The following is a 25,016-nucleotide window of genomic DNA, read 5'->3' as shown; positions in this document are numbered from 1 at the left end:
GCCTGGATCACTGATTACCTCCCCAACAGACCACAGTACAGCCTGGATCACTGACTACCTCCCCAACAGACCACAGTACAGCCTGGATCACTGACTACCTCACAGACAGACCACAGTACAGCCTGGATCACTGACTACCTCACAGACAGACCACAGTACAGCCTGGATCACTGACTACCTCACCGACAGACCACAGTACAGCCTGGATCACTGACTACCTCACCAACAGACCACAGTACAGCCTGGATCACTGATTACCTCCCCAACAGACCACAGTACAGCCTGGATCACTGACTACCTCCCCAACAGACCACAGTACAGCCTGGATCACTGACTACCTCACAGACAGACCACAGTACAGCCTGGATCACTGACTACCTCACAGACAGACCACAGTACAGCCTGGATCACTGACTACCTCACAGACAGACCACAGTACAGCCTGGATCACTGACTACCTCCCCGACAGACCACAGTACAGCCTGGATCACTGACTACCTCACCAACAGACCACAGCCTGGATCACTGACTACCTCACCAACAGACCACAGTACAGCCTGGATCACTGACTACCTCACCAACAGACCACAGTACAGCCTGGATCACTGACTACCTCACAGACAGACCACAGTACAGCCTGGATCACTGACTACCTCACAGACAGACCACAGTACAGCCTGGATCACTGACTACCTCACAGACAGACCACAGTACGCCTGGTGGCCTGGATCCAGGGGCATCGTTTTGGTATGGCAAGGTATGGCACTCGCCATACCTTGGCAAATTTTAATATATATATATATATATATATTTTATCTTTTTTTTTTTATAATTACAATTTGTTATGTTGATTTAGAATTCGAATGTCAACATTATGAACGAAGCTTCGAACTATTCGGTACAGCCCTAGCATGTTTTGATATTGTCAATTATCTCACTTTTACTAGGTGACTTTTACTGTGACTAACTGAAATATGCCAAAAAAAAAAAGGAAAATGGACATAGGGACGTTTTTTAATCAAAGGGCAGCAGAGACAAGTGATACAGGGACACAGGTAAGGTCTTACAATGGCTTAGTGATTATAACAGTGCAGTTCAGCATTCAGTAACCCATACTTTTTGTGAATGTGTTTTTGATACTGCATTCTGTTGAACACACACCTCAAAACCGTACCTAACGAAAATTGGCTCAATTGCAAGACAAATAATAGACAGTTATGATATTACATTCTGCATAATTCGTATGTAAAATATTGTGGTTCCCTGCTTTAGTCTGTTGACACATTTCTATACAAAAAATGCTTGTGTAGTCCTGTGTCATACCTAAATGTCATATAAGTGAATTGTATAGAAACAACTCACCAAAAGTGACTATTGCACAACTCAGGCTCCCCAACCATGGACATTGACTGCTGCCATCAGCTGGAGAACTATTAGGAATGTGGTTTGACTGATAGATACACAAAATATGTTTATTTATGTTGATTTAATTTAGTTGTGTTGATGTTTCCATTTTTGCAAAATGGGTATGTACATTCTGTTTGGTTTGGGGACATTGCAATAAGTCTATCAGTGTGCTGTATGTGTGTAGGGGCAGGTATATAAGATGTTTTCTTCCTGTTCCTTTCGACCATGGAATTTGGTGGATCATATTAATATGTACTCTTGGACTGTGGTAATTCCATGTACGAATAAATAAATGATGATGATGATGACTATAACATATGACGTATATCATGCCCGTCAGGGTACAGACCCTCACTTGCACCTTGTGTATACTGTTTATCTTTCTCATATTTTTACATTCAGATGTTATTTTATTGCCTATATTTATGTATTTCTTCTATTACCCTGCCCATACCTGTACCTCCCCTTCCCCCATGCTGCTCGGATGCCCAGGGAATCTGCTTTACTCATAAAAAAGTGCTCATTCCTGAGAAGAAGAAAAAATGCTAGCTGTTTATAAAAGAGGAGAAGAATTTGAACAGGGATGGATAAGAAATGCCCGCTGACGCAGCGTGGGAGTTGTGAATTGTAACCACAAAGGGAAGACTTCAACTTCAACTTCAAACTACTTTATTTTCCTTTCGGAAATAAATTTTCATTGATGACCAGGCATTCTGGGAGGAGTGATACCGTGCACAGCCTTGGAGGAGGCCTGCAGAGAGGCTTACAGTATCACCAAAACCCTGGTGACAGGCAGAAATAGCTGATCAATAGAATTTCACAGTCGAGAAAGACGGGCTGTCTAAAAAAATAAGCGAAAGACCAATTCCAGAGGACAAGAAATCATGTCCATAGACCTGGCCACCAGGATTGGAAGGAAAGCCACTTAACCTGTGTAAACAGCGGTAGAGGATGAGGCTAAAGCGCTCTGATTGTTTTTTTTAAAACAGCAGGGGTGATGCATTGACTCTCAAGGCTCAACCTTTCAGAGACCAAGCCCATCGGCCGCTGTCCGATTATGGACGGGTGAAAATGCTGGGGTGACGCTCCATTTCCGATTTCCGCTCCTCCCCCGGGCAGCGCGTCGAGGTGTCCATGACCAAGACACTTAACTTTAACCCCTAACCGCTCCCGCTGAGCAGGTTGGCACCTTGCATGGTTGTGAATGGGTAGAATGTGAGGAACAAATTGTAAAGCACTTTGGATAAAAGCGCTATATAAATGCACCATTTACCAAATGCTGCTGTCCGCTTAGGACAGGGCTTCCTGCTTAGGACAGGGCTTCCTCCTTAGGACAGGGCTTCCTCCTTAGGACAGGGCTTTCTCCTTAGGACAGGGCTTCCTGCTTAGGACAGGGCTTCCTGCTTAGGACAGGGCTTCCTGCTTAGGACAGGGCTTCCTCCTTAGGACAGGGCTTCCTCCTTAGGACAGGGCTTCCTGCTTAGGACAGGGCTTCCTCCTTAGGACAGGGCTTCCTCCTTAGGACAGGGCTTCCTCCTTAGGACAGGGCTTCCTCCTTAGGACAGGGCTTCCTCCTTAGGACAGGGCTTCCTCCTTAGGACAGGGCTTCCTGCTTAGGACAGGGCTTCCTCCTTAGGACAGGGCTTCCTGCTTAGGACAGGGCTTCCTGCTTAGGACAGGGCTTCCTGCTTAGGACAGGGCTTCCGCGTTATTTATTTTCCTAGCCGCATTTCTCTGAGACACTCTCTGATTGGCCGACGCCTGTTTCTACACTGGTTAAGCTTAGGCACTCTTTCGAAGTTGGTTACGGTTAGAGTTTGTCTTAGAGCATGGCGATAGAACGCCAGGTACTTGGCAGGCTGTTCGACGCGGAAATGGGCAAAGACACAGCTCGTCACGCGATTGGGCAAACATGTCAGTGGCCAATCAGAGAGCGTCAGTCAGTGGCCAATCAGAGAGCGTCTCCGAGAAATGCGTCTAGGAAAGAAAATAACGCAGGGCTTCCTGCTTAGGACAATCCTGTTTTATCAAGACAAGCATCTCTCTCTCTCTCTGTCTCTCTCTCTGTCTCTCTCTCTCTCTCTGTCTCTCTCTCTCTCATGCTGGGTCCGCTCTCTCTCTCTCTCTCTCTCTCTCTCTCTCTCTCTCTCTCTCTCTGTCTCTCTCTCTCTCTCTCATGCTGGGTCCGCTCTCTCTCTCTCTGTCTCTCTCTCTCTGTCTCTCTCTCTCTCTCATGCTGGGTCCGCTCTCTCTCTCTCACGCTGGGTCTCTCTCTCACGCTGGGTCTCGGTCTCTCTCTCTCATGCTTGGTATCTCTCTCTCTCTCTATCTCTCTCTCTCTCACGCTGGGTCTCTCTCTCACGCTGGGTCTCGGTCTCTCTCTCTCATGCTTGGTATCTCTCTCTCTCTCTATCTCTCTCTCTCTCACGCTGGGTCTCTCTCTCACACTGGGTCTCTCGCAGTTTGCTCACGGAGCAGTTTTCACATGGCAGCGCTGTTGGCAGATATCAGGAAGGGGGAAGAAATTAACCCGAAATGAGGCATAGACATGACAGTATTGTTCACCATTTGTATTTAGTTTATTTCGTATTGTATTTTGTTTATTTCGTAATGTATAGAGCTTGCTTAATTTGTATTTTCATGATGCATTGCATCCTTTGTTTTTGTCACTATATCTTTCATCATTGCATCTGTTTGTCATGTCATCCCCAAATAAATTATTTTGAGCAGACCTGTCCATGGTGCTGAATCTTTAGACAGAAGTTAGGCACTGTGCCAGTGAAAATATTGTCTCATTTAGGAAGATATTTTTCATGAGAAAGTTGTATTTAATGTTTAGTTAAGATAATAGAACCTGAATAAACTTTTCATTGGCCGTTTTTCCAGCGTCTACTCTTCATGGACCTTCTTGTGTGGCCTCTTGTGTGACTTGTGACTTTGTGAGTGACTCCTTGTGTGACTCCTTGTGTGACTCCTTGTGTGACTTCTTGTGTGACTTCTTGTGTGACTCCTTGTGTGACTTATTGTGTGACTTATTGTGTGACTCCTTGTGTGACTCCTTGTGTGACTCCTTGTGTGACTCCTTGTGTGACTTATTATGTGACTTATTGTGTGACTTCTTGTGTGACTTATTGTGTGACTCCTTGTGTGACTTCTTGTGTGACTTATTGTGTGACTTATTGTGTGACTCCTTGTGTGACTTATTGTGTGACTCCTTGTGTGACTTATTGTGTGACTTATTGTGTGACTTATTGTGTGACTCCTTGTGTGGCTTTTTGTGTGACTCCTTGTGTGACTTATTGTGTGACTTATTGTGTGACTCCTTGTGTGACTTATTGTGTGACTTATTGTGTGACTCCTTGTGTGACTTATTGTGTGGCTTCTTGTGTGACTTATTGTGTGACTTATTGTGTGGCTTCTTGTGTGACTCCTTGTGTGACTCCTTGTGTGGCTTCTTGTGTGACTTCTTGTGTGACTTATTGTGTGACTTCCTGAGTGACTTCCTTAGTGACTTATTGTGTGACTTATTGTGTGACTCCTTGTGTGACTTATTGTGTGACTTATTGTGTGACTTCTTGTGTGACTTCTTGTGTGACTTCTTGTGTGACTTATTGTGTGACTTCTTGTGTGACTTATTGTGTGACTTATTGTGTGACTTCTTGTGTGACTTATTGTGTGACTTCTTGTGTGACTTCTTGTGTGACTTATTGTGTGACTTATTGTGTGACTTATTGTGTGACTTCCTGAGTGACTTCTTGTGTGACCTATTGTGACTTCCTGAGTGACTTCTTGTGTGACTTATCGTGTGACTTCTCGAGTGACCTCTCACCTCTCGTACGTCGATCTTTATTTCAGCTGCCTTCTCCTCCGTCCCTCTCCGACAGATTGTGTTCAAGGGGGACCCGTACGCCGACCACAACTCGACAGCCTACATCACGTATGAGAGAGGGGTAGAGGTGGGCTGCTGGGGACTGTGCATCAACGCCATCTCCTCTGCTCTCTACTCCTGTAAGCATGGACATTAATCATTCAGCGGGGTGTGTGTGTGCGTGTGTGTGTGTGTGTGTGTGTGTGTGTGTGTGTGTTTGCATGTGTGTGCAGAGAAATGGAGGTTGGCAGCAATCCCAGAGTGCATGATTATTATGGTCAGCTAACATATGGTCGCATTAAACATACAGCGAAAACAGACACACGCACACATACAGTACACCCACACTTTCCTCTCCATTAAGGAGTTATGTTAGCCTGCCAGACAGGGTGTTGGGCATATGGGGATAATGGGAATGAATGAACGTAACAGCAGGCAAGTAATGCTGCTGCTATGGCAACAGTCGCCTAGGATAATATGGGGAATAGTTAGGGGAGCTGTCATGGAGAGAGAGAGATGCCATGATCAGTGAGTACTCACTACCCCAACCTCCCACTGCGCTCTGAAGATGGAGATCTTCTCATACAAGTATCTCTATGATATACAGCCAGTTTCAAGCAGCAGGGAGATAGTGAGATCAGAGTGGCAAGATATACACTTAAAGGGGACGTAATTGTGTACATTTTCAACAATTGTATCCAACTTCCTTGAATCTGAGGAACATGTTTAAGATTTTTGCAAAGAAACTAGTCTAAATGTAATCTAAATGTGAGTTCTTTATCTGTCTACTCTTGTATTATACACACTGTGTTTTGGTGTTTGGAGCAACACACGTTAGTTTAGTTTAGTTTATTTGACAATTATTAAAATACATTACATGTTACAACAAGTCATGCATCCTAAAATGATCGAGGATAGCACAAAAAAGACTTATTTCCATTGTGGTCCTTGGTCTCAGCAGCACATAGTATTTACATAAACATGTATTACACATTATCATCAGCCTACAGTATATTGCTAAACATTTAATTAAAAAAGTTAAATACATTATTAATAAAATATGTACAAAATGTACAAAATGTACAAACACACTGAAACTACACTACAGGAAGCTTCCTGAGTTACGTATTACCTCAACCGTTTACCACGCAACCATTTAAATGTGTTTCTTCCTTCTCTGCCTGACTCCCCCGTGAAAGAGGTTTTAAAACTGGGCAGTAGATTCAGTCGGCAGTGTTCCTGGCTCCAGGAAAGCACAGCTAATTGATTAATTGATTGTGACATCATTGAGGGGAAGCAATTCTGAACAGCTCGTTTAGGCCAATTCATAATTAATTGAAGGGAAAGAACTGAAGACCAAACGGCAAGGAGCACATGTGTCGTTTACCTTCTACTATATATAGGTTGTCATTAATGAATGAATGAACAATTTTTTTTTAAGTATAAAAACAAAAATAAATCTGTTCATTTGACATATACAAAAGATAATAAAAAAAGACAACAAAAAGAGAAACAGATAAACAAATCATAGTTTACCCTAGGAGTAGGAAGAAGTATACACTTTAAAAAATTCCTACCCCTTTTTAACTATCACAAATTATCATTTAGTCTATTGTTGATTATATGTATACATGCTGTATCTCTATACATTTATTTAACCTTTACTTACCCAGGCAAGCAAGTAAGAAAACATTCAGATTTTATTTATTGTCAAAAGTATGCATAATGTTGTGTTAATTCCACGACAAGAGATATGTAATGTTAATTACCTGAAATTATTCAGTTTTTTTGGGGGGGGGGGGCCTGCATATATCGGTATCGGTTGATATCAGTATCGGGAATTAAGAGTTGGACAATATCGGTATATCGGATATCGGTAAAAAAGCCAATATCGAACATCCCTAATTTATATAAATATACCTATAAATATGTAATATATATATATACTAAATAAATACCATATGATATACATAATTTCTTACATGTTTTATTTACATCTTACACATACTCCCAATCAACACACTTCCTCTTCCAGATACCTATTTAAGAAAGAATGTTTGTACATCTTTTTAAACTGATTCATGTGTGTACTCTGTTTTTTCTTCAAGACGTGCAGTTTCTCAGGAACTTATCATGTCTTTTTTTATCATCACATCTTTTTTTTATCCACTTTTTCTCCCATTTTCTATTTTTCTCCCATCCCAATTTTCATATCGTCCAATTCAACCCTCCCCTGTCTTCGAACGCTGTTTCATGCCTCCCACAAGCCGGCTGCAATGTGGACTAAGTCATACATAGCACAAGTCCCCTCCGATACTCGAGGTAACAGCAGTCGCATCTTTTCACCTGCACGGCTCGATCTTTCAGCGTCAGGGGTCTGGGCTTTGGAGGGGCCCCGCCCTCGTCGCTTCTTGATTCTACTGCGCAGGCGCACCAACCGACCTGTAGGAGTCGCTGTCCACAGCGCCCGATCCCCACCCTTCAGTTTCCATCCCCGTAATACGGCCAATATGTATTACTGTGGACGACCAGCTAAACTGAAAGCAATGTGGAGAGCGGTGTTCGAGCTCAGTCTCCAGCATTCGTCGCGAGCGCCTTGCCCACTGCGCCACGTAGCCGCCACTATCATGCACATCTTTATGCCTATTTTTATTATTGTATTTTGCACAATCGATGCGGGCATGACCACCCGCATTACACTGTATGCCCTGGTATGTATGTGACAAATAAACCTCTCGACTCTTCTTGATTCTTTCTTCCAGACGTGCAGCGTATCCTGCTGCCCTACATCGGCCTGAAGGGCCTCTACTTCGTGGGCTACTTCGTGTACGGGATGGGCACCGGCCTCATCGGCCTCTTCCCCAACGTCATCGCCACCCTGACCCTCTGCAGCGTGTTCGGGGTCATGTCCAGCACGCTCTACACCATCCCCTTCAACCTGATCGCAGAGTACCAGCAGGAAGAGGAGGTACTGCCCCCCCCCCCCACACACACACACACACACACACACACACGCATCATCAAACCTGAGGGGAGAACTCAATTTAAACTCAATTATAAGGAGATGTTCACGAGGTACAGGGATGAGGAAGGGATTTATTTACACGTTCGAAATAAAGATTTCAAATACAAATCAAATCAACCTTTATTTAACCAGAAAATAAAAAAACATCGAGACCGAGGTCTCTTTTTCAACGGTGATCTGGCCAAGAAGGCCGAGCACAAATGACAAAACAGACATAACAAGACACAATACACATACAGTAGACTACCATACAACCGATATTTTAAATGAAAAGTCTAATTCAATAAAAAAAGAAAATACAAAAACAATAGCAATCAACCAACATTTTAAATTCAACATCAAAGCAGGAGCAGCAGGTGGAAAGGATTTTTCCGATATTTTTTTGTTTAAGACAATACAAGAAGATCGGAGAGGCCAGTTTGAGACGTGTGTGGAGGTCATTCCAGGCCCAAGGACCCAAATAAAATAGGCTTCTTTTACTTGCCTCAGTCCGCACAGGCTCACACACACTGTACCACTCTGAATGTCAGGTTATTCTATAACCCTAGTTTATGAGTATAGCGAGCGCTCTGCTCTCTTGGAACTATCCCTTTATCCAATCTCTTTTGATATTTTTATTGGTTTTTTAAAAGATTTTTCACATACAGTTACTTACATTACAAAACACACATTGGGACAGAAAGGGGGGGGGGGTTCCTCCAGTTCATCTATGCCGTCATGCCAGCAAAAACAGATCAAAAAGAAAAACAAGCTAAAAAAGGAAATCTAACCCAGACAGGCACTGCACAGTACTGCACTTGCCTCGAGCCCATTCACATGTAGGCATACATATATATACATATATAATTTTTTTCTATCCAAAGTCTGTCCATACAATGGGGCATTGGGCCTTTAGAAGGATCTGAGAAATTGTAGCAGGAAAGTAGTCCAATAGTGGGGCCCACACATCCTGAAAGGAAGCGTCGTTGCCTCTATGCATTGCACAGTGTCTTTCATGGGGTAGCACACCGAAGATCTCTCTGTACCACATCTGTATGGATGGAGGCCTATCCTTAATCCAGTTTATCAAAATGCATTTCCGGGCTGAAAGCAGAAGTTTATCAAATAGTTTGAATTGTAAGGGTGTCAAATTATTTTCCTTTGATGGGAGTCCCAGTAAAAAAGCTCCTGGATCCTTCTTTATTTTCACCTTGAAAATGTCGCTCAGCTCACGTGCCACTTGGCCCCAGAACCTGGATATACACTTACATTCCCAAAAGTAGTGATAATAGGTGCCCATATCTGTTTGACATTTCGAACATAATGGAGATATTGAATGGTCCATTTTGTTTAGTAACACAGGTGTGATGTGTAATCTGTGAAGAATTTTATATTGTGTTTCTCTTAGTCTGTTACAAGTATAAACCTTTTTAACTGAGTCAATGGCCTCCTGCCAGTCGTCTTCAATATATTCACTGTTAAAATCTCTTTCCCATTTGCGGAGGGATGGTAACTCCTGTGAGTCCAGTGAGTACAGCAGTGAGTAAAACGCAGAGATGAAATGTGATACCTTACTACAGTTGGATAAGAAGTTCTCTGTTTTGCTGTAAAGGGATCCCATTGGCGTTGGCAGCTGTAGTGAGTCGTATTTGCAAGAAACCAAAAAAAATTTCTCTTGGGAGGTTAAATTGTGTTTGCAGTTGCTGAAACGACATCAACACACCATCCCTAAACAGATCCCCCAATACACGAAGCCCTAGTGAGTGCCAGGTCTTAAAGATGGCCGAACTGCGCCCAGGTCCAAATTCATGGTTGCTAGAGATTGGTATTAGCAATGATCTTAGGTCTCCTCTCCCTGTGTAGATGGTAATCTGTCGCCACACTCTGATAGAGTTATAGATAATTGGATTGCCTCGTATCTCCCTATGAATCTTATCTTTATTACCGGTTACCAGTGCCCATAGTGAGTTTGATGAGCAGCCCCACGAGTCCACACAGTTCTTATTGTGTAGATAGGCTTGTAACCATTCCCAGATGTAACGAGCGTGACAGGCCCAGTTATAGAAGAGTATATTTGGCATGGCAAGGCCCGCTTTACTGGTTGGTAGCTGCAAGATTTTAAATCTTTGCCTGGGTCTCTTTCCATGCCAAATGAACTTAGAAAAAGCCTTCTCCAGATCTTTAATATCTTTTTTGGATACCCATATGGGAAGCATTTGTAAGGGGTATAGAAGGCGGGGTAGAATGTTCATTTTTATTAGACTCGCCCGTCCCATGACCGATAGTGGGAGGTCATGCCACCGTTCCAGATCTCTCTTAACCGCTGTGGTGACTGGGGCCAGATTCAGACGTGCCATATCTTTTAAGTTGGGAGAGACTTTAATGCCAAGATATGTGAATCCTGACGTAGTCCATTTATAAGGAAAATTATCTGGGATGTCTGATTGGGTCAGGGTTCCTAGTGGCATTGCCTCAGATTTACTTATATAGCGCAGACGTCTTTAACAATTGACAGGACAGTAGGCACTGACCTCTTCGGGGAGGACAGAAACAGTATAATGTCATCTGCATATAGAGCTATTTTGTGGGGGGTGCCCCCTGTTGTGAGTGAGACCCCCTCAATTTCATGATGACACCGGATAGCCTCTGCTAGCGGTTCGAGTGCTACGGCAAACAGTAATGGGCTTAGGGGGTCCCCTTGCCTTGTGCCTCTTGCCAAGGGGAAAGGCTCAGAGCAGGTACCATTGGTAAGGACACAGGCCATGGGAGAGTAGTAGATGGTTAGAATCCACTTAAGGAAATCCCCTCCAAGTCCATATCTCTCCATGACGTCGAACAGGTACCGCCATTCTACTCTATCAAAAGCGTTCTGCGCGTCTAGTGACACTGCTAGCGCTTTGTGTTTCAGCTGATTAGAGTACTGTATAACATTCAGTAACCGCCTCACGTTTGCAATGGAGTGTCGGCCTTGTACAAAACCTGTCTGGTCTGGGTTTATTATCAGAGGCAGCAGTCCCTCTATCCTCCTTGCTAATAATTTGGAGAGTATTTTACTATCCACCACTATCAAGCTAATGGGCCTATAAGAGCCACACACGTCGGCTGGTTTATCTTTTTTAAGGATGAGAGATATATTAGCCAAGTTCAGAGTTTGGGGAAGACTGCCTCTTTGTAATGAGTCTGCATACATCTCTCTCAGAGGTCCGACTATAACCTTACTAATTTTTTTATAGAATTCTGGGCCATAACCGTCCGGGCCTGGGGCCTTACCCCCTTTAAGGGTTTTTATCGTTATGAGTATTTCTTCCTCTGTTATATCTTTACAGAGAGACTCTCTGTGTTCTTCAGATAGTGATGGAAATGTTATTTTATCAAGAAAGTTTTTCCTCTGCAAGTCAGAGGTACCTTTAGCCAGTCGAGACAAAAGTCGACCTGGTTTGTTTCCCGATTCATAGAACTGGTGCTTTGCAGCGTAGATGGTGGACTTAGCTTGTTTTGTCAGAAGTTGGTCTAGAGCTGAACGGGCGGCATCTAGTTGTTTTGCCAAATTTTTTGCCCAGGAACGTTTACATTCAGATTCCAATTTTAAGATACATTTTTCAAGTTCCAGTTGATTTTTGATGGCCTCTTTTCGTTGAGCCGAATTGTACGAGATAATACAGCCCCGGAGATATGCCTTTGCTGCCTCCCATAATGTGGAGGGGCTCATCCCGGGGGTTTTGTTTACAGAGAAGAAAAACATCCATTTGTTAGTAATATATTCCAAAAACGGGGGGCTGCTCATCAAAGAAGGATTCAAACGCCATTGTCTACTGGCAGGGTCCCTATATGGCATGTGGAGAGTCAGGCTAACTGGACAGTGATCCGAGAGCGTCTGTGTGCCTATTATACACTCCTTAGTCCTATCCAATATCATTCTAGACGTCAGAAAAAAATCGATTCTAGAGTACACCTGGTGAGGTCGAGAGAAAAAAGTGAAGTCTCTTGTTCTTGGGTTGAGTACTCTCCAAACATCAAAAGCTCCAAATCATTACATAGCTCTCCAAGTCTGACACTTTTACGAGACAGAGTAGGTCGTGGGGTTGACTGGTCAACTTTTGCATTGGGAGCGGAGTTAAAATCTCCCCCGATGATGGTGTAGTTAATTGAGAATGCGGATATTGCAGACAGTAATTTAGAGAAAAAGGAGGCCTCAAATACATTAGGAGCGTATACACAGCCCAGAAGGATATGTTCACTATAAAGGAAACCTGATAGCAAGCAATCTCCCTTCATCGTCAGACACCGCCTTTTCTAGGGTAAATGGGAGATTCTTATGTACAAGAATAGCTACTCCGTGGCTTTTTGTATTGTAAGAGGAGTGATATACCTGGCCTACCCAGTTACGCTGTAATTTCATATGTTCTATGTCAGACAGGTGAGTTTCCTGTAAAAAGGCTATTTGACATTTTTCCTTTTTCAGATAGGACAATATTTTTTGACGCTTGACCACATTATTTATACCCTTCACATTGAGGGTTATAATTTTAAGATCACTCATGTCAAAAACGAATATAATACATAATGTGTTGCATGAGTGCGTACTGGGAGCCTCTTGAAGCTAATGTGGGCAGGTCTCTAAATGGCTGGAATAAGGAGGAGGTGAACGGAGGGGGGAGGGGGTGAAGTACATAAAACAAAATAACCCTACCGTCTTGTACAGACGGGTTACACATAAAACACATACGGCCCATCCCTAATGGATGGGCTAAAATGATTAACATCGTTCCAGTGAAGCTGAGAGGAGTCCCGCCGCGGGAGAGTAAAAGGCCAATCTACCGAGTGATAAAATCCCTACAGAGATCGGCCCCTCTCCGCACACCCCCCCCATCCCCACACCACCGTATCAATTGGTAGTAAATAGTTACAGAACCCAACAGTACTGGAGCTTCACTCCTTGTCTGTAGGTGTAATTTCAATCAGATATTTAAAGATAATATAGGCTACTCGCATCCGATAATTTGACCAAAAATAGTATGACCATTTTCTTCTGTTTAATCCCTCTTATTTATTATTACCATTATTTTTTTCCACATATTGTGGCCCTTATGGAGTTAAAGGAAAAATTGCAATCAGGAGAAGAGGGGGGGGGGGATATATAATAATAATAATAATAATAATAATAATAATAATAATAATAATAATAATAATAATAATAATAATAATAATAATAATAATAATAATAATAATAATAATAATAATAATAATAATAATAATAATAAACTATGGGAATTAATCATATTTGTTTGTGTATATATTCAAATTGGAGTTACATTGGTCTGTTTGTTTGTCTGAATTGCATGAATACTGTGTAATAAATAATAATAATAATAAGACAAAGATAGTTGTACCACTGATCTATAATCATGATTTTTAATCCATTGTTTGATATCTGAAGGAGTTAAGAGTATTTAAACCATAAATCACGTGACTAAAGCATATCATGAAACTGTATAGCCCATATCAGATAAAGTGATACAAATTAAATTAAAAAAAAAAAAAAAGGCGGGGAGAGCCCGGGAGATTACGGTGACTATAAAAAAAAATATCATCCTAACCATGAACTACTGTAGCACTCCATAGGTTATAGATATGCTTGCCATAGTTTTATCCGGACTACTCCATTCAAACTCATTGTGGGGGTTGGGGGAGCCCCAATATTTGTGTGTCTGAAATCAAAGCTGGACATTTCAATCATAAAAACTAGTCTTTTAATACATAATAACCTATACCAGTATAATGTGAAGTGAGCCAGTAAAAAAATAAATAAAAATGGGGAGGAAAAAAAGAAGAAAAAAAAACAAGCAACAAAACTAGAGAGAGAGAGAGAGAGAGAGAGAGAGAGAGAGAGAGAGAGAGAGAGAGAGAGAGAGAGACCTCAGTCCGTTCTGCATGAGCGCATTCCATCAGTCCGATCCATGTGTATGGTGGGCAGTACCTTTAATCCATGCCTTTCAGAAAGTCTTCCGCTTCTTGTGGGGTCTTGAAAGAGTGGTCCTTGCCGTTGTGTGTAATAGTTAGTCTCGAAGGGAAGCGCATTTTAAATCGTATCCCTTTTTTGATGAGCTGATCACACACGGTGTTGTATTTACGTCTTTCCATCCTGGTCTGATAGGAGATGTCTGGTCTGATCAGAAGTTTATTGCCCTCGTAGTTCAGTACGCCTTTCGCCCGTGCTGCTGTCATAATTCGTTGTGCATCTCGCATAGTTTGAAATTTTATGACCACAGGTCTGGTTTTATCAGGCTGGATGTCTCCTGCAGCCCTGAGACACCTGTCAATCTTCACACTGCCTTTTTCTGTATCGATATTAAGCAGAGTTGGAAGTCAGGTCTCGAAGAATTTAACAGGTTGTGTGCCCTCTGTCCCCTCTTTCAAACCCATAATACAAACGCTTTCACGTCGGCTTTGATTGTCGGCATCTTCCGCCCGCTGTTGCAGAGTCGTCACTGTTTTTTCCAGCTTTTTCAGTCTGTTTTCTATTGTTGATGAGTTGTCCTCGGCCGCTGAGATGCGGGATTCCGCCTCTGTAATCCGTTTGGTATTGTCTGACAGTCGGCTATTAAAGCCCTCCAGTGTTGCAGTCAGGGCAGTAAGCTTTAGGTCCATCAGGGCACTTATCTTTTCAGTCACATCGCGAACCACACGGGCAGCGATGTTTTCCCCTTTATCCAATCTAATAATGAATCATTTTCTCCACATGCACACACCCATCCGCCTGGCCACACCCACATCTGCTCCTCTACATACGCGGGGTCGTGGCCACACCATCAGCTCCTTCCCAAGTCTTTCACCACCGAAGGCGAAGACCACGGGGTCCTCAGTGAGTCAGAGCAGAGCGCTCGCTATACTCGTATAACTAGGGTTATAGAATAACCTGACGTTATATTATCGTATAGCTTACGCTCTGCTCTCTTGGAACACAGGAGCTGAGCAGAGCGGAAGCTCGACAGATGCCGCTGAGGCCCCCCACAACCATCAGAACCGGGGAGGACCCGAGCCCCCTGGACCCCCCTAGAGGGGGACGGGAGGGAATCGGTTCCGACTGTGCGAAGAGGGTTTAGCAACTCAAACGCACAGGGTGAGCAGATCGTGGGACTTACCTTCACACAGAAGGACCCGTGACCACTCAGGCGCGCATCCCACATGCCACCAGGGAACGGACGGGAAGCAAAACACCCCCGTCACAGCCCCCAACATCACAGGGTCACAGGGTCAGGAACGGCCTGAGGGCCAGGACCCCCCGAAAAAGGGGGCCCGTGAGGCCAACGATGCTGTAGCATCGAGACCCCACCAGACGGTCACTGGTGACACCACCCCCCACATCGCCAGCGTATCGGACATGGCCCAATCCAAGAGCAGGCCCTTCCCCCCTACGGCACGCCGCCCTGAAGCACTCCACAGAGGCTACACCCCCACAACACTGTGGGGCCAGTCGGCGCACCGGGGAGAGAACCCCCAAAGAGGTTGATCCCTCAATCCAGGCAACAGGCCAAGAGCATAACTCAACCTGTGCCCGGAGCACTGCGGACTAGACAGGCGCCTAAGGGGTCTACTGTGAAACAGCACCCCGGCGGAAGGGGCGTTCGGTATGCTGTGCACCATGTCGCAACCTCCACAAACCCGACCCCTCCAGAGAGGTCGAGGTCCAAGAGAAGGCTGACACGATTGGCAGACGTCATGTAAGGTGCAGGAGCACACTCGCGGGCAGACGGGGTCAAGCCCGGCCTCAACCCGAGAGTCGACTCTGCTACCAACACACCGGGGAACCAACCAAGTTTAAGAGGAGGCGGTTGTTCCTTTAACCCACCAAGAAAAAACTCAAAGGGGTTAACCCAGGCCAACAGGTCGACGAGACCAAGTTCGGACCTGGGCCCGGCGGACCGGGACGTACACAGGGATGCCAGAGGGGTTCAATAGAAAACCTCGTCGACAGCCCCCTCCCAGCCCTGCCCAGCAGGGGAAGGGAGGGGTGAAAACGAATGGAGTCCCCTTAGCACAGCGCAAGGTACAACACAATATGGACCAAGCACACACTGTGAAGGACAACTCGTAGTGTCATACCTATGACACACACATAACATCAATCCCTGCGACGCCCGGGCCGACCCGGCATTTTCCCCCCGGAAAAGCACAAAGTCCTTCAGGGTACCAGAACAGCAGATCTGCGCCCCGGTGGACAACGGGTTAACTGACCTGGTCCGGCGCGACCAGAACCAGTCCCGTGTCCTAGTCATGCTGCCATCACCAGTCCTAAGAGGGGGGTAGGTACGCGTGTCGATCCAAAACATCACAGAGAGCGCCACCAAAATGGTCAGTACGTGAATGCACTGCACCTGGTGGCCCACCCCATGGGCGTGAGACCCCTCCGCCAATGCTTTGATCTACTCCGTCATCTCCCCCCGGAGTCTGGAGACTAACCTAGTACACTGGCGCTCGGAAGAGATCAAATCTCCTTCCCAGTCGCTCGCATTAAAAAAACGCCGTTTCTATGAATGAGCAACCAAGGCGCGCCAGCCCATGACGTGGTTCCACACCGAAAGCACCCAGGGCCAGCGCTATGTAAACGTTGAGACCCAAGAAACACATCAATGGTAATTCTAATAAGAAACCAGACAACGTTCCCTCCATGCCGTCTGGGATGAGCGGCAGGAAGCCGGCCAACAAGACACAGATATGGGTCCCATATGACGCGTCCGAGGGAAAAAACCCTGTCAACACCGCTCTGTATATAAGAGGGAAGACAGAGAATCCCCCAGAGAGACCTTCCACGTGAGTAACAATTGAAAAGATATATGTAAACATTGAGCCACGTGACCAAAAGTTCAATACATATTTAAATAGAGAGCAGAGCAGAAAACAAACAGTTTCCAACGCATCGCATCACCCAATCTTGACAATGACAGTGGTCCATAACATGGAGCCTGAAAGAACTCACGGAAGTCTCATGACCAATAGAAACGTGCCCAGTGACGTATTCTATGACCAGGGAAATCCTGTGACCCACCTGTCCAAATATGGCGTGGGACCAGGGAACTCCCCCCCCCCCCTTTCCCTTCCCTGTGACGCGCTGACCCCACAGCGTGACAGGAAGACCGAAGAACAGGAGGTCCAACCCCCTCGCCAATCAGTAAACGGGGGGAGGGGTTTATCAGTTCACCCCCTATGACCCCACACCCCGGATACGATGAAAACAACAAGCAGCGCATGATACCAGTTGTCTAGCATGCTACATGAAAAAGCGTATATCCTCTAGGATAAGCTTAACAGTTGCACGCCAGCCACAGACGATAAACTTGTTTGTGTAAAAAACTGGTTTTTATACAAGGCTTTAGGCTGAATGAATGAATGAATGAAAACTTTATTTAACAGATTGCAGAATGGGTACAATACAGTACGGCTCAATGCACACAATTGTTAAGGGGATGCAGACCTGAGAAAGACGTTTGTCTTGTTTCCATCAGGGTCCCCCATTTTCAATTCATATAGACATTTATGACATACACAACATACATGACATTTATGGCATAGGGACATATAGGTATTTAGTACTGATACATTTGTGACATAAACGGTATTCAAATATACAGTACTGTTACCCCTAGATCCTGACAGAGTATATACATATGATGGGGAGGGGACTGTACATTAGGAGGGTGTGGGTGGGTGGGAGAGAGAGAGATATACATACGGCGGGGAGGGAATATATACATGCGGTGGGGAGGAGACTGTCTATTAGGAGGTGGTGGGGGTTTTGGGCATTTACGGTGGCCCGTTTCGAATTGCAGCCTCCCGTAGGTGCTCTTTAAGAGCGGTTTTGAATGTGGGTAGGGATTCACATTCCTTTACAGCTTTGGGTAGGGCGTTCCACATTGATGTGGCATAATTGCGAAACGTATTTAGTCCCTTGTTTGAGCCGAATCTGGGTTTAACATGATTTGTTGAGCTTCCTCTGGTGTAGTGGTTGTGGTATTCACTGACCTTTGGGAAGTATTTTGACATGTACATGGGTACCTTAGTCGTATACTGTATCTTGTAGACCAGGCCCATTGCAAGTTGCTGTACTCTGTTGTCTACTCTAAGCCATCCTAGGTTGTCAAAGTGGGCAGGGGTGAGGTGGGTTCTGGGGGTAAGGTCAAGTAGTAGTCTGACCAGTTTGTTTTGTGATGTTTGTAATTTTGTTTTAAGCGCCTTTGAGGTGCTTTGGTACCATGAGGTGCACGCATAGTCGTAGTACCCTTGAATGAGTGCTCCTGCCAGAGTCTTCAGGGTATTCTTGTTTACCAGAGAGGAGATCCGGTACAAGAATCTAGTTTGTTGGTTGACTTTTTTTTTTTTTTTCTTTTTTTTTTTACTTAATTTTTTAGCGTTTATCGCTTTTCTGGTCAAGTATGACCGACAGAAACAGGTTGAAACGGGATGTAGAGCAGGGGAAGACATTCTGAGAAATGACGGCGGGTCCGGGAATCGAACTCGTGTCCCCCAGATCCGTGACGAGCACGGTTTTCCCCGACGCAGAAATAGCGCCGAGATATGCGGTGAGCTACTGGAGCTCCCCGGTTGACTTTTTTTATTACATTGGATGCCATTTTGTCACAGGAAAGATTTGCCTCTAGGATGGAACCCAGGTAGGTAATTTCGTCTTTCCTTGTGACAATATTGTCACCCACTGCAACTGAGAAGCCGTCGGTCTTGCTGAGTTTGTTATTTGAACCAAAGAGAATGGACTCTGTTTTGCCCATGTGTAATGATAGTTTGTTATCAGCGAGCCATATGCAGATTTTGCCTAGTTCCGAGCTGAGGGTTTTTTCAACCTGCAACTTGTTCTTGTCAGAGACCAGCAGGGCTGAGTCGTCCGCAAACAGGAACAAGTTGCAGTCACAGGCTGACGACATGTCATTTGCATAAATTAGGAAGAGTAGCGGTCCTAGTATGCTTCCTTGTGGAACACCACAGCTCACTGTGAGGGGGGGGGATAGAATACCGTTTACCTCTACCATCTGTTCTCTCCCCTCCAGGTAGGATTGCATCCAGCTCACTGATAAGCTATCAAAACCAATTGCTTTTAGCTTGTCAATCAGAATGGAGTGATTGACAGTGTCGAAGGCCTTTTGTAGGTCCAGCATGACCATGCCGCAGGATTTGCCTGCGTCCACCTCTTGTTTGATGTGGTCGTTCAAATAGAGGAGGCATGTGTCAGTGGAGTGGGACGTTCTGAAGCCAGATTGGAATTCGTAGATTAGATTTTTTTCCGCCAGGTACTTTTCGACCTGTTCAAAGACTATTTTCTCCATGACTTTCGAGATGGAGGTAAGAATAGAAACAGGGCGGTAGGCTCATGTGCGCACTCGCGAACTTTACCAAGTAAAGAAAAAAACAACAGACGTTAAAGAGAGGGTCCAAAGACCTCTGTACAAGCTACATATGTGATTACTTCTGTAGGCTAACACTTAACCTAGTTGTGGACTCGATGCCATGTTTCCCAAACGTAACAGATTACACACAACCCCCTCAGATAAAAAAGGTAAAGTTCACTCTTACTACTGCAAGAAGAACACCATCTTTTCATGATGAGAGAAGACAAGTCTCTTGACCGAGTGCTAGCCACAGGCCTTGCTAAGCACACATATATATAGCGACCAGAAAACTATTTTCAAAGAAAACTGCCCTACTCCCTAAGCAAACACACAACCCCACAGCTAGGTGAGGGTTATACATCATATCCCCAATATATAGTGAATAAACACACGTTTTGTAACAAAAAACAGTCCCTCACCAGGAGGGACTTTTTATTTAATAACAAAAATCTTATGTTGGGGGGGACAGGGGTAAACAGGGGAGTCACTAGCGGCACCTGCCGCGTGCAGAGCGCTGTTTCCCCCCAGGGGGAGCCGGCCCGGAGGGACGGTGCTGGGGAACCTGATCACGTCGATCCCTACCGTTACCTCCGGGCGTGGGGCCACTGGCTGCAGCGGTCGCGGCACTCCCTCCACTCCTGGCCTTCTTCGCTGAAGGCCCAGCAGCGGCGGCGGTGGTGACAGAGGCAACGGTCGCGGTCCTCTGCCGGCGTTGCTTCTTCCAGACATCACTGATGGCATCGGGTCGGGGGAAATGTGGCTGGAGCACGGAGCGCTCCTCCTCCATCTCCCTGCAGGCTGCCGTCATCTGCTGCATGGCCGACCCGAATAATCCAGCATCGGAGAGGGGGGCCGTGAGCAGCGGAATCCTCCTCTGTTACGGCACCCGCGTCTGCTACCGCCAAAGGTGGCGCTGGATGAGAGTGGCCAGGGCAGACAACGCCCGTCTCTCTCACAGGACGACGTTGCCAGAGATGACCTATCATGTCATCAGGAACAGGTGCCAGCAGTGGCTGCGGCAACGCCACGCCATTAGCGGCTGCGGCGGCCGCCATGAGCTCGGGGAACAAGGCAAGCAACTCCCCTTGCATACCTCCCTCCACGTCACTCGCGTCCCTCAAGTACGGGAGGCTGCCTCGGGCGCCAATGTCCGACGCGGCAGATAGCTGGGCATCTTGTCTCTGGGTCGGAGGTTCTAACCCAACCCTGGAGTACAAGGGACCCCAAGGAGACACAGCACTCCCTGCCACTCCCCGAGGGGGAGAGTGATACGTCTCTACTGGGGCTTCGAACAAGAGAGCTCCCGCTCCCTCCATGTAATCCTCAGTTTCCATCGGAAATGGAGAAGAGGCAAGAGAACTCTCGTCCGGCTCTAGCACAACACTAAAACCAGGCCGTTCACCCCTGCTGCTCGCCGCCTTACGACGAGAGCGAGCCGAGGCGAATAGTCTGCGACGCAAATCCTCGGCCACCAGAGGTGCTGTCGGCCTTTCGGCCGACTGTCCACTGGCGGGGGAACCAGGGCAGGAACCCGGCCATCTCACAGGAGATGGAGGCTCAACAGCCCCTCGGCGAGGCAAACTTACCACCGGGCGGCGTCCAGGCGCACCTGGCTGCCACGGCCGCGGAGCCAGAGATGACGCACGGAGGACGCTGCGATAGTGAAGCGCTGGTGGAGGGTAACGTTGTGAGCGTCTCTAGACCCTCCGACGGTGAAGACATTATCTCTTAGTTTTTTCGTAAATTTGCGAGAGAGAAAAAAACAAAGATACAATGTCAACGTAGCTCCTTTCCAAAAACTATTTCGGCACTAAACTGTATACAGGCACTTTACGGTGGTGAAAATAGGGAAGGAGCTGATGGTGTGGCCACGACCCCGCTTATGTAGAGGGGCGGATGTGGGTGTGGCCAGGCGGATGGGTGTGTGCATGTGGAGAAAATTATTCATTATTAGATTGGATAAAGGGATAGTTCCAAGAGAGCAGAGCGTAAGCTATACGATAATATAACTCTGTTGTACTCATTTTATACCTACCTAGTGCTTTCACTGTCGACTGTTCTACACTGTAATCATAGTCATCATAATAATCTACCCATCTCACTATAGTCTACCCATATACTCTGTATGATAACAGAACTGTAATGATGTACAGCAGTGCTGTATATACTGCATATATACATTATATATGTATATTTACCGCATATATGGCAGGATGGGAGGACCAGTGTCGAGGCGGATGAGATCTGTGGTGTCAGGGAAAAATGTATTTCAAGGTGAGATATGGAAGTCTCAGGTGGTTTGGACATGTGAGAATATCGGAGAAGAGGGGGGGGGGGGTGTTGAGAGGGGTGGAGGAGATGATTGTGGATGGGCGGAGGCCGAGAAGGAGACCGAAGCAGATATGGAGGAGATGTGTGGAGAATGATATGAGGGATCTGGTGATACATGAAGACATGGCACAAAACCACGCCCAGTGGCGTGGAGTCATTGCCCCGTCCAACCTCACTGTAGTGGGAAAATAGGAACGTAAAACGAAGATGATGATGATAATTTACCGCATATATATACATATTCATATCTGTCTGCATATAATCCTCCTATATACCTACTTATACACCTGCACATAACCCATATAACTCTGTATGATAGCATGTACAATGATGCTGTATATACCATATATATATATTTATTCTTACTGTATATATACAGTATCTATCCACCTGTCTGTACATACTTGCACATAATCCTTTTACATATCTGTAGATACTTTATCTAAATCAAATCAAATCAAAATCAAATCAAATTTATTTGAAAGGCCCGACAACACACGTTAATGTCCCCATGGGCCTGACGCGTCTTCTTTAAACAAATCAAGAAGAAACATCACAATAAATAAAGAACAAAACAAAACACCATAAAGTCCAAAAAATCTCAAATATACCGGATATATCGCCATGTAATTCAACTTGTCTCTTGAGCTATCTGTCTTTCCTCCTGATTGGAAAACTGCCCTAGTCTTCCCACTCTTTAAAGGTGGTTCTGGCTCTGACCCCAACTGCTACAGGCCTATTTCCATCTTGCCCTGCTTGGCTAAGGTCTTAGAGAAGCTGGTTCACAAACAGCTCAGTCACTTCATGGCCTCAAACAACATCCTGTCTAATCTGCAGTCCGGGTTCCGGCCAGGCCACGGGTGCCTCACAGCTACCCTTAAGGTCCTGAATGACATCATCACCTCCTTGGACTCTAAGCTGGTTTGCATCGCCACCTTTATTGATTTAGCTAAAGCCTTTGACTCAGTCAACCATTCCATCCTCCTACAGAGGCTCTCCAGCATTGGCCTTTCTTCAAAATCCTGCAGTTGGTTTGCCAGCTACCTTGCTAATCATGTTCAGCAGGTGAAGACGGAGAACATCTTGTCCGACCCTCTCAACATCTTTAAAGGGGTGCCTCAGGGCTCCATCTTGGGTCCCTTGCTGTTCTCTATCTACATCAATGATGTAGCCAAGGCTGCTGGAGATTCACAGATCCATCTATACGCTGACGACACCATCTTGTACTCAGCAGTCCCTTCACTCCACTCTGCGGCATCCACTCTTCAAATTAGTCTTACCTCTATTGAACAGTCCTTTCACAGTCTCCACCTTCTTCTCAACTCCAAGAAGACTAAATGTATGCTTTTTGATAGAAAGCATGACACTGCTAGCACCCCTAAAATCACCTGTGCCGACGGCTCAGAGCTGGAGTTTGTTACCTCTTATAAATACCTTGGCCTCTGGCTAGACCCATCCCTCTCCTTCTCTACTCACATAAAACACCTGCAGGCCAAAGTCGAAGCTCGTCTGAGCCTCCTGTACCGTAACAAAGCTTCCTTCACCCGCTCGGCCAAACACACTCTTGTCAAGATGACCATCCTCCCTATATTTGATTATGGCGACACCATCTATAGAATGGCATCCCAGCGTGCCCTCGGAAAACTCAACATACTCCATCATTCCGCCATCCGTTTTGCCACTAGTGCACCCTTCACCACTCACCATTGTGACCTTTATAACCTGGTGGACTGGATATCTCTTCACACCAGAAGGCTTCTTCACTGGCTTCAAATAATTTACAAAACCATACTTGGTAAAACACCTCTCTACCTCTCCTCCCTTCTGCACGTCTCCACTTCTAACTACAGCCTAAGGTCCAGCAACTTCATCAAACTCACCATCCCCAAACGGTTTCTGGACGCAACGCCTTCCGATTTGCTGCTGCATCTGACTGGAACACATTACAAAACACCCTTAAACTCACTGCCCTCACATCGCGCACTGCTTTTAAACTAAATCTGCAACAGATCTTAGCCGACTGTTGCACCTGCTGACTGCCTCCCAATCGTTTTGGACAGGCTGCTTTTGTATATAATAATTTGTTCTTAATTGCTTGCCTGGATAAATAAAGGTTAAAAAAAGAATATATATATATTTCTCTCTCTCTCACTCTCTCTATCTCTCTCTCTCTCTACATATCTCTCTCTCTCTCTCTCTCTACATATATCTCTCTCTCTCTCTCTCTCTCTCTCTCTCTTTCTCTCTATATATATATATATATTGGTATAATTACTGAGTAAATGCACATGCTTTGACTGCGGCGCAGCAGTGTGTGTCGAGAATAATCAACTCTATAATAGAGAAGACGGCACATTCATTACCATGATGACATGATGGCCTTTGAATATGTGAATTTGAGTATAATGTGGAACACCTGTTATTCCATGTTCTTCCCTGATCACAGGAAGCATTTACATAGCAATTTACAATCATTATCTCTCTCTCTCTCTCTCTCTCTCTCTCTCTCTCTCTCTCTCTCTCTCTCTCTCTCTCTCTCTCTCTCTCTCTCTCTCTCTCTTCAAGTTTCAAGTTTCTTTAATAGTTGTCATACAGAAGTACAGAATACTTTTATACAAAATGCTTCTTACTGTTACGCTCCAGAGACTGTGCAAGACAAGATAAGTATGAAATAAAATAACATAGTATAGCATGTAAATTAGAAGTAAAAAAATGAGGTCACAGTGTTCAGTATAGACATATGTACAATGTTCGATGCAGAGTAGACGTAACTGAGTTACCATATAATATACAATACTGTGTAGTGTACTAATATACAATACTATATAGTGCAAGGCAGAAATAGGATGAGGTGCAATTTAGGTACAATTTACAGTAGGTGTACGAGTTGTAGTGCAAATCCTTTATCAATAAATATAAAGTGTGTTTGTGTGATCTAAAGTGTGGAGAGTGGGTGCTGCACACAATATGGACCAAGCACACACTGTGAAGGACAACTCGTAGTGTCATA

General features: G+C 45.2%; 1 protein-coding gene across 1 annotated transcript in view; it reads left to right on the top strand.

Annotated features, from left to right (window-relative positions):
* The window catches only part of slc45a2 (solute carrier family 45 member 2), a 298,180-nt gene that overhangs the window by 242,993 nt on the left and 30,171 nt on the right, over positions 1–25,016 (top strand). Inside the window, exons 5-6 of the mRNA XM_084326175.1 lie at positions 5,292–5,415; positions 8,038–8,243. Coding sequence (XP_084182301.1) covers positions 5,292–5,415; positions 8,038–8,243 — 330 coding nt within the window. The remainder of the gene's footprint in view (positions 1–5,291; positions 5,416–8,037; positions 8,244–25,016) is intronic.

Source organism: Notolepis coatsorum (genome assembly GCF_963971535.1).
Source record: "Notolepis coatsorum genome assembly, chromosome: 12".
Lineage (NCBI taxonomy): Eukaryota > Metazoa > Chordata > Actinopteri > Aulopiformes > Paralepididae > Notolepis > Notolepis coatsorum.
The sequence above is the reverse complement of the archived record's forward strand: the minus strand, read 5'-3'. Positions and strand labels throughout refer to the sequence as shown.